This window comes from Cyprinus carpio, chromosome B6, assembly GCF_018340385.1.
Source record: "Cyprinus carpio isolate SPL01 chromosome B6, ASM1834038v1, whole genome shotgun sequence".
Lineage (NCBI taxonomy): Eukaryota > Metazoa > Chordata > Actinopteri > Cypriniformes > Cyprinidae > Cyprinus > Cyprinus carpio.
In genome coordinates this window covers 9875241-9891661 of record NC_056602.1, presented here as the reverse complement: position 1 = coordinate 9891661, position 16421 = coordinate 9875241, and the positions used below count along the sequence as shown (strand labels likewise).

Sequence of the window (16421 nt, the reverse complement as noted above, 5' to 3'; positions counted from 1 at the left end):
ACCGTAGACAGCACACGCTGTGTTCATCTAATAAAGATCTTCATCGCTAGCAAACAATAGCCTTTGAAGATTTGCTTCAAATGTCTGTAGATACAAAGCCACGTCTTCAACGCTCTTGATGTTCTTAAACTTTCTGTTACAACTCTGAGTGAACCGCTTCAAACGCTCAGCGCGCGCGGCAGGTAACTGAACGAATCATTCAAACTGATTCGCGAACCAATTCACTGATTTACCAAATGCTTTGATTAAGCTTTTGAACAGAACTGACTCAAAAGAATGAATCATTCGTGAATGGGCATCGCTCATTGCCAAGAGAAAATTAGACGGCGCGTTTGGAATAAAATGAAGCATTTGTAACGTGTACTGCATTAAGATAAAGTAACGAGAGGAGCGTGGCCCACAGTAACAAAGTACAGTTTTTTTTTCCACTAAAAATGTAATTAAGTAAGAGTAAAAGTACCCACCTTTAATATACTCCAAAAGTATTAGTTACCCAAAAAGTAAATGTAACGAAGTAAATGTAATTCGTTACTACCCACCTCTGGCCGAGAGCCATTTAAAAGCCATTAGATGGAGCAAGACAATGAGAGGATAGTGGTGAAGGTCGTAGCAATGCTGACCGGAGAAGCAGATCAACAGTTTCACCTGTTTAAAGCTTTTATTTGTTTCAGACAGGCCACAACCATCCATCATGTTGAAGTTGCAAGCATTGATGGCAATCACCAAAGCGCCAGTGATTCAGAAACTATATAATGGAGGACAAAACACAGTACAGTTTTTAATTATGTGTCCCCGTGTAGTTGAAATAGAGGTTAGCGCTTCTGCAAATATTTTCTCAAAGTGTAGGTATGATTTTAAATGTGTAGGTAAGATTTTATTTATTTTTTGATGACAAAAAGTAAATAAAACTCGCTCTGAAAATACTGAACCGTGCAGCTACTTGTAATGTAATGCAGTCAAATCTAGTTTCAAAAGTGGTAGCCTGATACAAGTAAACGAAGTAGCCTATAATAAAAGGCAAATGTTACACTTTTAACATTCATGCTGCAAAACAAAAACATTGGTATGTACTAAAAATAACAGTAATTTTTTTCTATAATGCCAATCCTTATATTTTACAGAAAAAAATATATTTTTACAAAATATTTTGTATTATAGCGTTACCATGTGCGCTACGCAAATTTCTGAGGTGTGAAATGTATAAACCAGCAGAGTTATAAGATTATTAAAACGTAGACAAATACATAAAATCTAAAACCAGCTAAATTATTAACTTCAACAACGTCAGTTGAAAGTGAATTAATTTCAAAAACAGAGTATTGTCGCCCTCTTGTGGTAGAGCTTTACAATCTAACTTATTATATTCTGGCTATTACAAAAAAAAAAATAGAAATATTCATATATGAAAACCATGTTTATTTTCAACACAGCTTTTATACACACCAGTTAAATCTCAGAAGAAAGATAGATCTCTTTCCAGTTCACAGATGTCCAGTGCCATCAACTAAGAGTCTATATTTTGTGAATTTTAACTGATGTAGTTGATTGGAAGCAGTAGGGCTGGTTTATGTTTGTGATCAGCAAGGTATGGTTGTTTATATAACACAATAATCCAGTGAGAGAGAGGAGTTGTGTCATCTCTCAGGGTTCCTGTGCTGTACTGTTCCTTCGCTGTTCAGCGCTTTTTCCAAGTGAATTTCTTCCTCGCTCCTTCCTGGCCTGGTTTCTTCCTCTCCCTGATCCTGGGGTCAGCGGTCAGCAGGCCAGCTGTTTGAGTAATCAGAGAAAACAGATGACAGATGAACAGCATCCATGACATGTTCTGCCACAGAAAGGCTATGCAAATTAAAAAATAACTTGACACTGTTACATCAGAAACATGTCAGAATTAGATCTGTGCAATGCAGTACAGTCTAACATGCTTGACAATGTTGTTAATATGACAAACTCACATATTACCAAGAAAAATTGGGAGGTTAAGGAGAGGGGGGCAACATTAATTTGAAAAAGCAATTTGGGTGAATTGGTGTAAACTCAAAGAGTTTATTTTCTGAATAAACATTTGCAAAAAACAATTACTAGTTACTAAAATTACAACTAATTAGTAAAATAATAACATACATCCCGCCCATTTGACTGGATCAATACATTTTTATATAATAAACAAAAAGAAAACAAGTATCTAGAATAGAAAAAAATAGAGAACGCTAGTTATAGGGTAATTGTCTTAATAAACAAAAAGAAAACAAGTCAAAGGAATCTAAAAAGAACAGTAGAGATTCATTTTTTATAATAAAAAGAAAACAAGCAATAGAATATAGAGTAAGTAGTGCAAGCTTTAGAGTGCAAGTTTTTTTTAAAAATAAAAAATAAGAAATAAGAAAACAAGTAGGTAAAATAGAAATATAATTTAGACTTTTTTTTCTTCAAGATTCTATTGTGGATACAAAGTTATAATAGTCTTTAAGCGATATTCAAATATATATATATATATATATATATATATATATATATATATATATATATATATGTGTGTAATTTATTATGAATATATATTATGAATATATAGTTAAAAGAAAACAAAGTGCATATTATTTGACAAAGAACACAAATGTTTACTTTTCATTTTCACAAACTTTGGACAAAATTATTTTCTGCGGTATTCAACATGAGCTACACATAAACTAACCCAGAATAACTACTTTATAAAGAAACTGCAGATGAAATATGCATAGACATATAGCAGTATAATGCTTTAGGGCTTTTTGTCACACACCTTGCCTTATCCTTTCAACTTCTCCCTCAGACACAAAGCTGAGCAGTGCCCGTGAGATGGCCAATCGCAGAGCTCCAGCCTGAGCAGAGTGGCCACTGCCCTCCACACTGCCTTCGATGTCAAACCGGCCCAGCATGCCCACAAAGTGCAGAGGAAACATCAGCTGCTCCCTGGGAAACAGAAAGAGAGAGTGAAAGGTATATATATAGTGTGAGGAGAATTAAGAACATGTTTCTCTCCGCTGGACTACTCAGGCTTTCAACATCTGTATGAATGACACTCCTGCAAATCCCACTTTGAGCACTGTATCATCATATTTAGACAAAGTGATAATCCTGCCACTGAAAGAACTATTGAGAAGACGTGATGTAAGCATGTGTGCTTTAGTATGTGTGTGCTGGCGGGGACGGCCCACAGTGCTGACACAGAGCAACACTCCCCTTCTGCTCCAATTAGGCCTGTGTGAAGTGGACGGAGTGATAAGGGCGGGCAGCCGGCCGCACGCTGACAGCGCCAAGTCTCCGGCTCACTCATCTGTGTAATTAACTTTTCAACCACATTAGAAAAACCCAACACACTCACTGGACCACAAATGCTGGATCTGAACATTTTTGGTGTGGCTCTCATTTATGGCATACTAACTAGAGTAAAAACAAATATCCAAGCTCTTGATATGCTAAAAGGATCTTTCCACAAAGATGCGATGCATGACTGTGGTGCCCTCATACACACCGGTCTTGTAGTAATGGAAAGCAGTGGAGGTAGTTCCTGCCGTTGATTGTGATGTTCCCAGAGCCACTGTCTCTGAGGGTGATGCTGGCTTTGGCGGTCTTCCTTCTGCCTGTGGGAAGGAGGGCAAAGTTCGAGTGATGTGAGAATTAAGTGAGTATGTCCAGAAGAAACACAGTTTTAGGCAAGAAGAGGAAGACAAGATGCAAAGCTTGCAGAATAAACGTTTTTTTACCTCTCAGATCTTACTTACAGGGACATGAGAATTAAAGGAATAGCACACCCAAATATTATACTGTTACTTTCTCTCATGTTGTGAGGAACAGATCAGAATTCTGATTAGGTTTGAAAATCTTTTGTCGACTGTCAAATCTGATTTGTTATATTATATTAAAAATGCAGGGTTATTATAGTTAACTAAAACTAAAAGAAACATTTTTGTTATTTGAAACAAATTTCAAATTAAAAAAAATACTTGTATTTATTTAGTTTAATTTAGGTTAATCTGAGGTACTGAAATTTAATTAAATTAACTACAAAAAAATTACAAAAAGACTACAAAATTAAATGATTACAAAAAAAATAAACTTATCAAACTTATAAAAAAAAAACTAGTAGCATCTCTATACTTATATATCAATATATTCATACAGAATGATTATAAATGATTTTCGGCATTTGAAAAAGCTGAAATTAAAATAAGAAATATTAATAAACATGGAAACTAGAAATGAAAACTGAAAAAGTACTAAATTACTAAAAATTAGAAGTATAAAAAAACCCCTAGCTTAATCTAAATGACAAAAGCACATAACTAAAAATAAAAGCTTATTGATAATATTAATAAATACTTCTAATATATAAAAAAATGAAACAAAACAACATTAATGATTGTGAAAAATGGGGCTGAAAGACAAGAATAATATTAAAACTAAAATATTACACTTCATCCCACTTTCAATTCACAATGGTTTTTGGTATTAAGCCCACAATAATATTACATTAATTGAATAATGTTTGTCTAGTCAATAATTCATTTACAACAGCAATATATTTTCACCCTAAACATTTTACGTTCACACGTTTTTCTTGTGACTCAATTTTGATATGGCTTTTCTATTTTCTCATAAATTCCCTCATTTGGATAGCAATCATTGGAATTAAAATTGCACAATAAATGCAGTTATTGAAAATAATCAAATCAGGTTCAGAATTATCAGGCCTATAGACTACATGCAGTATGAAAAAGTTAAGGCTTGACTACAGAACACAATGACATGTTTAATCAGCCTATTTATTTCTTTACCATCTGCAACGCTGAAAGCGACTCCCTGTGGGTCGTACTGCAGGGCAGGAATCTCGTGTTTACTGGACTGAGCCTCCAGCTGTTTGCGGAACTTCAGTATGAACTCCTCCTCCAGAGAGCAGTAGGGCATAGACAACAACTTCTCCATCAGCTGGATCAACCGCATATACTACACAAAACAAGAGAACTCGCTTAGTTTGCCAACATCACCCTCTGGTGTTTCCATCCTGAATTACACTCTTCACATGATTCAGAAAATGTACAAGTTCTTACATCGTGATCAGAAATGTTCTCCACCAGATACTCCTCAATTTCCTCTTTCAACAGCCACCTGCTCCCAGTCAGCAATCTGTGAGGAAACAAACACAGTCAAGCCATCACAATCATCAATTTCAGGGAAAGTCAGCATTTTAAAAATGTTCCTTACTAGATTGACTCCTAATTTAATATTCTAATATTCCTAGCACTATATATAACAAATACATTTGGCTCTGTGACAGTGCTTTTGCTATCTTCCTTTTCTTGCAGGAAGTTTTGAAGCGCTCACATTTGTTTGGTCTCTGACGTGAAGAGGCCTTTATTTCTCATCTTGTCCTGGTGTCTTTCTATCGCCAGAATCTTCTCATAGACGTCCTAGAATAACAGAAAAGAGAAATGGAAAGTGGTCAATTTCAATAGCAAAAGCAGAATTAATGCTAAACAAGAAAGAAAGAATCCTCTGAGCATGGTCTCTGTTGACTAATAAGTCAATGAATACACAGAATGAAGGACGAGGTATTCTTCATAGATATTCAGGAATCCCTCAAAAGAAAAGATGCAGTGAAGCAAAAGCAGGGATTTGAAAATCCCCCCGACACACACGCTCACACACACGCACACACTCTATTATGAAGGCAGATCTCATCTCTCGCTCTCTCTTCAGTTCTGGCTGAATTTAATGGTGTGTGAGTGTGTGTGTGTGTATGGAGGGAAAATTGAATTGGGGAGCACTTGGGCCGTAACCCCCCGCACTTTCTCTCTTCTTTCTAACACACACTCACACGTCCTCCTGACAAGAGAATCTGCCATGCGGAGCAAGATGGCATCCTCGGGCACACTTGTCTAAATTGGCATCATGCCCGTCAGGCGTGGTGGTGCTGAAGCGGTGCGGAGCAGGGGTCTGACGCGGGGCCCCGGCGCTGGCATGCAGCTCACGTCGGCACCTTCCTCATGCCTGTGCGAGAATTCATTTCCCCCTCAATTATCCCACAGCTGTTTGTTTAATTCGGTCCTGATAGAGTGCGTATAATCCACCGCTACTCGCCAAAAAAGCAAACATCGGGCAAAAACCAATTTTCAGCACAAAAAAGGAGGAGTAATAGAAAAGAAAGGGGGGAGGGAGAAAAAAAGCGGGGGAATGCACGTTACACGTTTGTGATCACAGCGCCATAACGAATCCAGAGAAATTCAAATGCCTTTAGGAGGGGAGAGAGGCTCCTCGTTTGAGCTTTTAATATGAACTTCAATGTAGCCCTTTGGTTGGCCGGGGCTCCTTGTATTCAACAAATCACGGGCAAATTATACAGACTCGCTCCTCCCAAAGCGCGCACAGGATTTTGTCGAAGGTTAAGTCAAAAATACAGTATAATCAACACAAGTTAAGATCAGAGTTGAAGGGCCTGCAGTCACAAGTAGGAAGTACTCTTGAGCCATTCTGTGGCCATCTTGGTACGCACATGGGCAGCTAATGGGGAAAGACAGAAATTTCCAAAACTGTCAAAATGGAGTTTACATAATAGATTTCAAGTCAGGTAATACATCTGACAACAACTGTCATAAAGTATGCTTCTTTAGCTCAAATTACGCAACAAAATAAAATATTTTTAGGCTAGTCCAGCAATGGCACAGGCACATTCAAAAACAAATAAAAAGCAATACCATTGCAAAAGCAACTCGCCAATTCTGCACAGTCCCTACAAAATAAATATGCTGGTCTTTTTCTGATAATTTCATGTCTTGCAAACTTAAACTCTTAATGATGTATTGAATGCTGTTGTGTATTTTGTCAAATTCAACTCACCAAGGTAACATTATCTAGCTGACTAACAAAGGTTTTTCTTGAAGCTTGAGAATGATCTGGGTTTGAGAAAGGGTTGAAAATTCTAAAGCAATCAGTCAATTAGCATCAAAAATGAGGCCCAATTCGGCATATACAGTTGATACAGAACTTTGGTGGGACATATACATTTTTAGACTGAGAGAATAAAAAGGGTCATGCAATTAATGTTTAAATAATAGATTAATGCTGTACTAGAATACTTCCGATTACTTGAGTGTGCAAGTGGGTTACTTTGATAGCTGTATAGTGTTCTTGTATATGAAGTATGACTATAAGGTAAATGTCCATATTCACTGCCTGTGTATATTAGTGAGTTTGCGAATGTTTGTGTTTTGCTTCCTTTTGCTCATGCTAGAAAAATATTCCCCTCAGCAAGGAGAATAGTACAACATTATCTTCACAACACAGCATTTCTTAACAACAAGAACCACCTCCTTATTATAAGAAGCATGATAAAACAGCCGCACGCACGCAGACATATACATACATACCTAAATAAATTAGCAGCAGGGGTCCCAGCCACTGCAGGGCAAAGGGGAGGATGAGGGGCTTGGGCACACTGAGGACAATGGCGCATTAGTCAACTCACACACACACACAAACTCCTTACTGCTACTGAGAGACGTCTTAGCCCAAGGTCGAGTCCATAGATGAATAGCAGAGAAGGGAAAAATAAGCTAAAACAAACAAACTTTGAAAAGGAATTAGCCGTGGTGACAAAGAGGCGGTTAACGCAGGAGGCTCTCTGGGGCTCTTCCCATCGCAGTAAACCCCCTGAGGCTGATGTGCACACACACCTACACACAAAAACACAGCACATGTGCACGCGCACACACTCACACGCACACCTAATATCACAAAGCCCTGGCGTGCCTACTGAAGTGTGTGATGCGCCCTGTTGTAAATGGGATTTAAGCAGGAGAAAGAGCTCAGTCACACTCATCTTCCTAACTCTCATCCCTCTTCTTTTCACAAATCCAAACCTGCCATTTGCATTTTCCTTAATCATTCCAATCTCCTGTTATACTGGTTTGTTTTAACATCAACTGTACGATTTCATTTGATTTAGCACACTAAGGGTAAAATATCAAACAAAGCCTGTCTCTGAGCAGAGGGGCTGTTCCCCCATCACCCCATCCAGGCCCTGTTAAGGGGATCAGAGACCAAAGTCACATCCTCCACACCCCATCTATCCCAGCCCTCACACATCCTCCACCACATACCCCCTTTATGTGCCACCACCTACCCTCAATCACAGACAATACAAACCATCAATCACACACCAAAAACAAATCAAGATCTCCCCCCAAACCAGTTCAAGTTAACTAAATGAAAATTATGGCTGATACAGATAAATTTAGTGAGGCACCAAATTTTCTTTTTCTTTTTTCTTTTTTTACTGAAACTGAACTTTTTTTTCTTTTTGCTGAAAACTGAAACTGAAAATAAAGCTTAATAATCAGTTAATTAAATTTAGTTTTAAACACACTCTGCATATCTGTATAAAACAATTAAATTGCACAAATCAGATTTTATATCAACTTTTTCATATATATTTATATTTAATATAATTGTTTCTACTCCAATTTAAATAATAAAATATATTCATTACAGATTTATTCAGCAAATTAAATAATGAAGAGGTCCAATTTATATATATATATATATATATATATATATATATATATATATAAATGAAATGAATATGTAATACAGTATATACTATATATTCAGCTAAATGCTCCTCTCTAGAGTTTTTTTTTTTTTTTTAGTCTCTAGAGATTTTTTTTTTTTTTTTTTTTTTTTTTTTCCATGGCATCTTTCCATGGCTGAAACATTGATTGAGCGATTACATTAGACATGATACAATTTATTAAGTTGTACTGGCTCTGTCAACATACCTTCTGATGTTTATTCATGTTTATTTTGTGCTATAACTAGCAGTAAAGAGTAGGTTTGCTGCGAATAGATCGTGTTGGAGGTGATACCGTTGTTAAGCCGCAACACCAGTTACAGTGAGAGAAAAGTGTTTACTACATTTGAAATATTGATATTTTTCTACCAAAAAGCTTGGATTCACTACAGGATGCCTTTGTTCACCCCCCGAAGCCATGTGAGGCATGTTTTATCATGGATGCATGCACTTTACTTGACGACTTGTGGACTGTTCAACTGCAACACTGCTGACTGCAATGATAGAGCTTGGAATAGGCAGAAAATTTTTTAACATTTAACTCTGACTGGATTCGTCTGAAAGAAGAAAGACATATACACCTAGGATGCTTCGAGGGTGAGTACAACACAGGCTAATTTTAATTTTTTTGGGTGAACTAACCCTCTAAACTGAGTTGGCTACAGTGACTTGCCACGCCATATTTAAAAGTAATTTTAATTTGGCATAAAATTGACAGAAAGCTCACGCCTAGTTTCATACCAAAAATTGACCAAATCATTTGGTCAATGGATTTAGCTTTCCAAAAACTAGAAATTCATCTTCGGCCGCCATAATTTTGGCACATTAGTTAAACTATAAACTAATTTAATTAAATGATTAATGGCCAATAAATGACTGATATTAAATTCTACACTACTGATTTCAATTAGAAAGCAGAACACAAAGCTAAAATCAGTCATCTTAAAGAAAATTAAGCTATCACAATATTATGCACGATGAATAATGGAGATTAATTTCGAGATTTGCTAGTCTACATTTAACAGTGTTACTAATTAAATTATCAGTGTTTTTAAAGTGAGACTAGAATGATGAAATTAAATGTAAAAAATAGGGGAAACAAGCATGCATCTAAATGAAGTATTAAATATCAACCAATACTAACAAAAATAAATTCTCAATCTACATGGTAACCAATAAACACCTATTAATAAAATATCACCTAGAACACTCTAGTTTTGCCTATTGTATGTAAGCATTTAACATGAGCATGAACTTACATGCAAGAGGGAATAGTAGGACTGTCTCCCTGTGTAGAACAGAAAGTGAAAAGGGCGTCCTTCTGCATCCCACTGGATAGCTAAGAGAGAACAGGGCACAAGTAGTTCATTACCAGATATCAGGAAGCTTATATTTGGCATCAAAGAGTATAGAAAGAGTTAAAAGGCAACTTCTACATACCTGTCTGTTTTGGGAATATTTCATCTGGGTGCTAAAATAAAAAGAAAGCAACATAATGAACAAATTGACAGTGTTATTAATTATCAAAAAAATATATATAAAAATTTGGATGAAATCTCACCTTCATAACAGGTCTTGCTCGTTTCTCAAAGAGTCCAGAGGGGAAGAGATATGCAATACTCCTCTAAACAAACAAACAAAGTGAATCAGAATGCACACTCTTTTTAATTTTCCATTAAATGGCTAATTAGTTTGTCACTTACTAAAAATTACACTTTAACTAATTTTAATTAAGAATACATTTCTCAACCTTACTACTCAAGTAGACTATGGTAGGCAAACAAAAAGTCAGCTTATTCCAATTCTTAAATTACAAGCAACAGTATCTCAATAAAACATGATTTTTATTGTGCACCTCACAGGTCTCTCTATACACCCCAGCCGTGTGTTTTACTACAGTGGGAAACACTGATCTCTTCTACTTCAAATACTCTCATAAAGAACCAAATTATTCCAGTGATAGCATTCAGCAGGGCATAAAGCTTTCATCTGCATAACATGAGACATTCAGAATGGCAACCTTTGGGTCTTTGACCCTGTTTTCAGGATAAAGAGACAGAAAACATAAAAGAAAAAACTGAGGTGATGGCAGATGCACTCTAAGAGAACAGACATCCATGTATTGGGCCATCATCATAACCAGAGGGTGAGGAAAACTGAGTGAAATAAAGCAACACAAAGAAGAACAGACAGAACGGTGCAGGATGCAGTGACAGATGAAGGCAGCACCTGTTCATACCTTGAAAAGCAAGATGGCCCAACTCCCTCAGGGAGGTTTAGCCTCGTCATAGTGTTCTAGAAACCTCTGCTGCCTAAACTTCACACAAGCCCAATCTGGGAAAACAAACTTGCTACTCACACTCCCTCAAAAATGTTTTTTTTTTTCTTTTTGAGACATCTGACCACTTGTTTCACGTGCCATGAAAAATGTAGCACTGAGAATCTAAAAGTGTCTGACCTTCACAGGTGACAAGGACATACATGTTTTAACCCATGCAAATCCTGCCATCACATCGCTTTTGTAGCACCTTTTTTTTTTGTTAGTCAAGGTTTCTTGCAAGTCATAATTCATTTTACATGACCATGTGTACTCTCTCGCTGACCCTTCCATACTGTACAATAAAATGAATAGTTCACAGTTCACACACACACACACAAAAATCCTTAATAAAAAATAAATTGTGAATAAAATCTTACTCATTGATATCCATGTGACCACATGGCTCAGTGAAATTATTTATATACATTTTTTGTCCTGATTGAAAATCTGTTCAATTCATACATTTTTTTTTTTTCAAAAGTTTGGGGCCTGGATTTTTAAAAAAAATCTATTATTTTTATTCAGCAAGGACAAATTAACTTGATCAAACAGTAACATGTATAACGCTACAAAAGATTTATATTTCAAGTAAATGCCACTCTTTTGAACTTTCTGTTTTTCAAAAACAAAAAAAGTATCACAGTTTCCACAAAAACAGCACAACTGTTTTCAACACTGATAATAATAATAAGAAATCCGTCTGAAGCACTAAATCTGCATACTGATTTTTGGATGACTGGAGTAATGGCTGCTGAATATTTACATTTTAAAACATTAAAACAGAACTCTGTTATTCTAAATTGTTTTTTACTGTATTTGATTAAATAAATGCAGCCTTTGTGAGCATTAGAGACTTTACATTTAAAAAAAAAAAAATCTTACAGACCCCAAACTTTTGAAGTGCACATTAAAAAAAAAAATAATAATAAAATTACACACGGAACAACTTTTACATTTCTGAATTAAATACATCCTAAACAAAAGGTATTCAAATCTTAATTTAATTTTTATAAGAATCTAGCACAGGTACATTTTAAAAAATTTGGCATCTTTTTAAATAATTTTTTTGTTCACTTTTTTTTTGTCATGTTAAACAATAGTTCACCTAAACATAACCTACTTGTTATGTTGTTTGCAATCAGTATATTTTCTTTGTATTTGTGGAACACAAAGCAAGATATTTTGCAGTATCCCCGAGCTGATATTATCAATAGAAATAAATTGTCACACTGCCAAGCTCCAATAATACGCAACATAAATGCAAATCACATAACTTGCACTATTTTCCAAAACATCTGAAACCACTCTGCTTTCAAAGTTTGCTCAAGTTAGAACCGTCAAAAACTCAGCAAATTTCTTCCCAATTTCAGTTGCATGGGCTCTGTGAAAGTCAGATCCCACCTGACGGGTGCAAACGCAATGTGTGTGCGAGTAGACGAAAGACAGCGGGAGAAGGCAGGTGAGGCTTGCAGTCTTTATTAATTACTTCCTCCTGGCAGCGCTTGCTGTGCAGCTGTTTCACACCTTCAGCGCATTCAAGGGAACGTCATGTCGGCTGAAGCGCTTGGCAGACACGCCGGTGCCAGCTCAGGCACAGACGCCCCATCCTGTACTCGCTCTGTGCCCCGCAGTCGCAGCCATTTTCCACCCCTTACCCACCGATCAGCTGGCAGAGGGACGGTACGTGTCAGCTTCTTTTAGCCACACTTACTCTGAGGACTCAATTCATTAATGGTGACAGAGATTGGGGAATAATGCTAAGAATCGAGAAATTGGACCAAATTAGTGGGATAAATCAATTATGGCCATTCCCGTCTGGCACAGAATAAAATACTGGACATAAATACTGTTTGTAAATATATGCCAATTTTTAAGCGGGTCCCAGAAGTTCTGCAGTGACACCAGCTGATGACTTTACGTTTAGCTCAAAGGAGTCACAATGATATGTATTGATTGCATCAGTCTTTGTATTTCTAGTTTTCTTATCTTCATTCCTTCTGAGGCTTGTAAGGAAACCAAAAGAGAGGCACCAAGCAACCTAGACGACCGGGGCCCACTAAGAGGCCTCAGATTGACTTTAAATTAGTTAAAATAAGACAGAACAATAAAATTATCTTAACCAACTAAATACAATTAATCTATTTCTTCTTTTAAATTTACATTCCTTCAACAAGAAGTTGAAGAAGCTCTCAGAGTTTAAGGAAAAGTATGATTTCTATACCTGGAAAGGTCATGCAAATTAGGAAAATCTTAAAACTTCAGTGAATTGTATAAGGAGTAAACATTATATATAGAAATTATTATCTTATACTTCTCCAGTAAATCACAAATGACTAATAGTCATGTAAATTCATTGGTTAAAAAGAGTGGGAAATGAATAACATTAAAACTTTTGGAATCCTGAAATTTAATTATTTTATTTGTAATTATACTTTTTTTTTCCATTTACAGAAACTACGAGTTCCTGTTAGATTATAAGAAGTTTTGAAAAACAAAACTAGGACTAGAACTTTTAATATTGTTGTGGACAATGGGAGGGCTGGGAGTGAAAAAGGTTGAGAAACACTATTCTAGAATATAGAAGACAGACGGGTTAAAAAAAACCAATAGAATAAAATCTTAAGGCACAATTGTATTTAGAAATGACTCATACTGTAATTTTCTTATGATTAGGGTGGTCAAAAGTAGATACTTAAATTTTTAAAACCTAACATCTGCAGTACCACTGGCACTGAGTACTGAGTCAGTCCTCTCAGATTTCTAAGAGATTTATTCATAAAAGTCTTTAGTGACAAGATAGCTCATCATTGTCTAAGCTGCTGTAAAATTACATAATTCTAACACCTGTCATAAGTCAAATATGTACACTATACTATAAATATCAAAGGAATAATAACACCATCTAAAGCCTATATCTTGTAAAATATATTTTAGACTATGAACAAATGACACATCAGTTTAACAGGTGAAGCAGAAGAAGGTATACTTTGTCCATTCTCATGTTTATGAGGACACAAATTTGTATAATGACACGGGCATTACATAGTTATTACAGCTTGAAGGTGATTTATGAGGAAACTTTCGGTGTCCCTGTAATTCAAAAGTCTTATAAATCATACAGAATACATTTTGTTGTTTTTTTTATTTAAAATTGCAGAAAGGTTTAGGGGTTTAGTTGGTGTAGAGCAATAAAAAATACAGTTTGTACGGTATAAAAACCAAAAACCATGTTTTTTTTTTATTTATTTTTTTATGGAGAGCCCCCATAAACCATAAAAAAAAACAATGTGTGTGTCTAATAATAAACCAAAGATTCAGATGTAGGCTACTGCTGTATCAATGCTTTTGTTACAAGTTTTATTTGTTGAAGATAAAATACTGATGGTTCTACTAAAATAAAATATGGTCATAAATACGTACATAAAATAATAATTAAGACTGAACAGAGCATAGAACAGATCAGAATAGAATAGAATTGTAACTCACATCAATATCCTCTTGTGTGAATGTCTCTGGGTCTTCCCCCATCATGTTGGCCAAATGCCGTTTGCCAACTTCAAACTCCTCCACCTGTTTGTCGATAAACTCCTGTGTGAATTTCTGAGGGCCTGCTGCAGCCAGGTTCTTCTTCCATAAAGAGGATGACACACAAATTTGTCTGACTGGCAGCTGGAATTAAGAATAAAACAAGAACAACAAATAAGAACCAATTTCAGTCAATTGCTACAAAGAACAAGTTAATAAGTAACCTTGGTGATCAAGCTCATATAAAATAACAAAACATCAATAATAAGTAGAAAGAAATAATCTATATATATAAAAAACTTGTATTTATTAAGAATATTATTCTAAATTAAAGTAAAGGTCTACATTATTATAATCTTATTTTAATTTCTGAATCTGTATTATCTAATTAGCTGGCTTGGGCAGAGGACATCATATTAAGCCATATTGTCTTGGGTAAAATATAAAATATAAACCGTTCAAATAGTGCAGGTTATTAACGCGACATGTATGCAATGAAACAGAAAGACAGCACTCGTTCCTGTCAATCTACACGTTTTATACTGACTCCAAAAGCACTGTACTGTTACAAGGACACGATACTCTCCGAAACATCAGTACCAATCACGACTGAATAGTCGCAAAAACAGCTCTGTGCGTGTGCCGGAGCAAAAATAAGAACGCGTTTCACCTGCGGAACCGTCTTTGATCGGGACACGCAGAAATTCTTCCCGCAGCTCCCATACTTCCATAAAATCGACCTCACGCCTCTGCAAACGGAGGCAGCCATGTTTGCTCGACGACTCGCGCTTTTACAGGAAGTGAAGACTACATCACATCCTGGAAGCAGGCAAGATCGTTCATCACTCACAAAAATATCTTTGGCACATTGTAGTGGTACGAAAAAGTTCCACATTCACAGATATACAAATATTCTAATTCCAGACCTCTCTTTTTCCCCTTAAACAATTTGAGTTATATACAAAAAAGCTGTAAAAACACGATCTGTTTGACACTCTTTCACTGTCTTTAATGACTTCTCAAAACTATTTTTAGTTTGAAATGAATTTATTACTCCCTTTTAATATAATTATTATTATTATTATTTACATATTTATCTTTTTATCATTAATTATAATCTGTCATTGTCTGTATATTGTTTTGAGCATTATTTAAAAGAAAGAAAGAAGGAAAGAAAACATCATAACAGTACCATAAAATATTGAAATACAATCAGTTAAAGCAGCGCATTAATATGAAACGGTGATTAAACTGACTTGGAAATAACTGTGCATTAAAGGTTGTACTGTACAGCCTATACCTGCCAGCCAATCAGAATCCAGAATAAAATAAAATATAAAATCTGAATATAAAATATTTCTCCAGGTAGGCCTACACAGTAATCTGTTCTTAGAGACTCTAAATAGATTTGGAAGAAAAACCACCTTTCTAATCAAAATTATATATATATATATATATATATATATATATATATATATATATATATATATATATATATATATATATATATATATATATATATGCTAAAATAACTTGATGAAATAATTATAATAATAATAATAATACAGTTGAAGTTTTACAATTTTAGATTATTTTTTGAACATTTAAAATAGTGTATTAAAACAAATCTCTAGTAAGAGTGTTAAATAAAGGTATCCAAAATTTGTGGCAGTTGCAATTAAACAAAATTTTTGATCACTCTTTAGATGCCTGTTCCTAAATATAATGTAAAATATTCTCACTAATGTTCTTGGCCTGATTATACAACATGCACCACCTCTAAGACCTGACCTATATCTGTCAGAATCAAGGCTGATGAGTGTTAATACCAGCATCGTTGGTACAATTGTGATGAATAAATGTATTAAAGGTAGCCTACATAATTCTAAACTGCTAAAAAAGTATCTTCTTCAAATATGTGGAGTATACATATCTGGACATGCATCATCCAACAGGTCAGATTTGTCATGTGAT

The 16421-nt window shown here is 35.3% G+C and overlaps 1 protein-coding gene across 1 annotated transcript; it reads right to left on the bottom strand.

Moving 5' to 3' along the window:
* Positions 1–1395: 1395 nt before the first annotated feature.
* Positions 1396–15277, bottom strand: LOC109063378 (28S ribosomal protein S9, mitochondrial-like). Its single transcript, XM_042725631.1, has 11 exons — positions 15118–15277; positions 14409–14591; positions 10164–10226; positions 10043–10073; positions 9862–9941; positions 5359–5444; positions 5085–5160; positions 4812–4980; positions 3509–3617; positions 2777–2946; positions 1396–1767 (listed from the first exon to the last, which is right to left on the bottom strand). Exons 1-11 carry the CDS (start codon positions 15214–15216, stop codon positions 1676–1678), a joined length of 1158 nt encoding a protein of 385 aa, XP_042581565.1. The 5' UTR covers positions 15217–15277; the 3' UTR covers positions 1396–1675.
* Positions 15278–16421: the final 1144 nt, after the last annotated feature.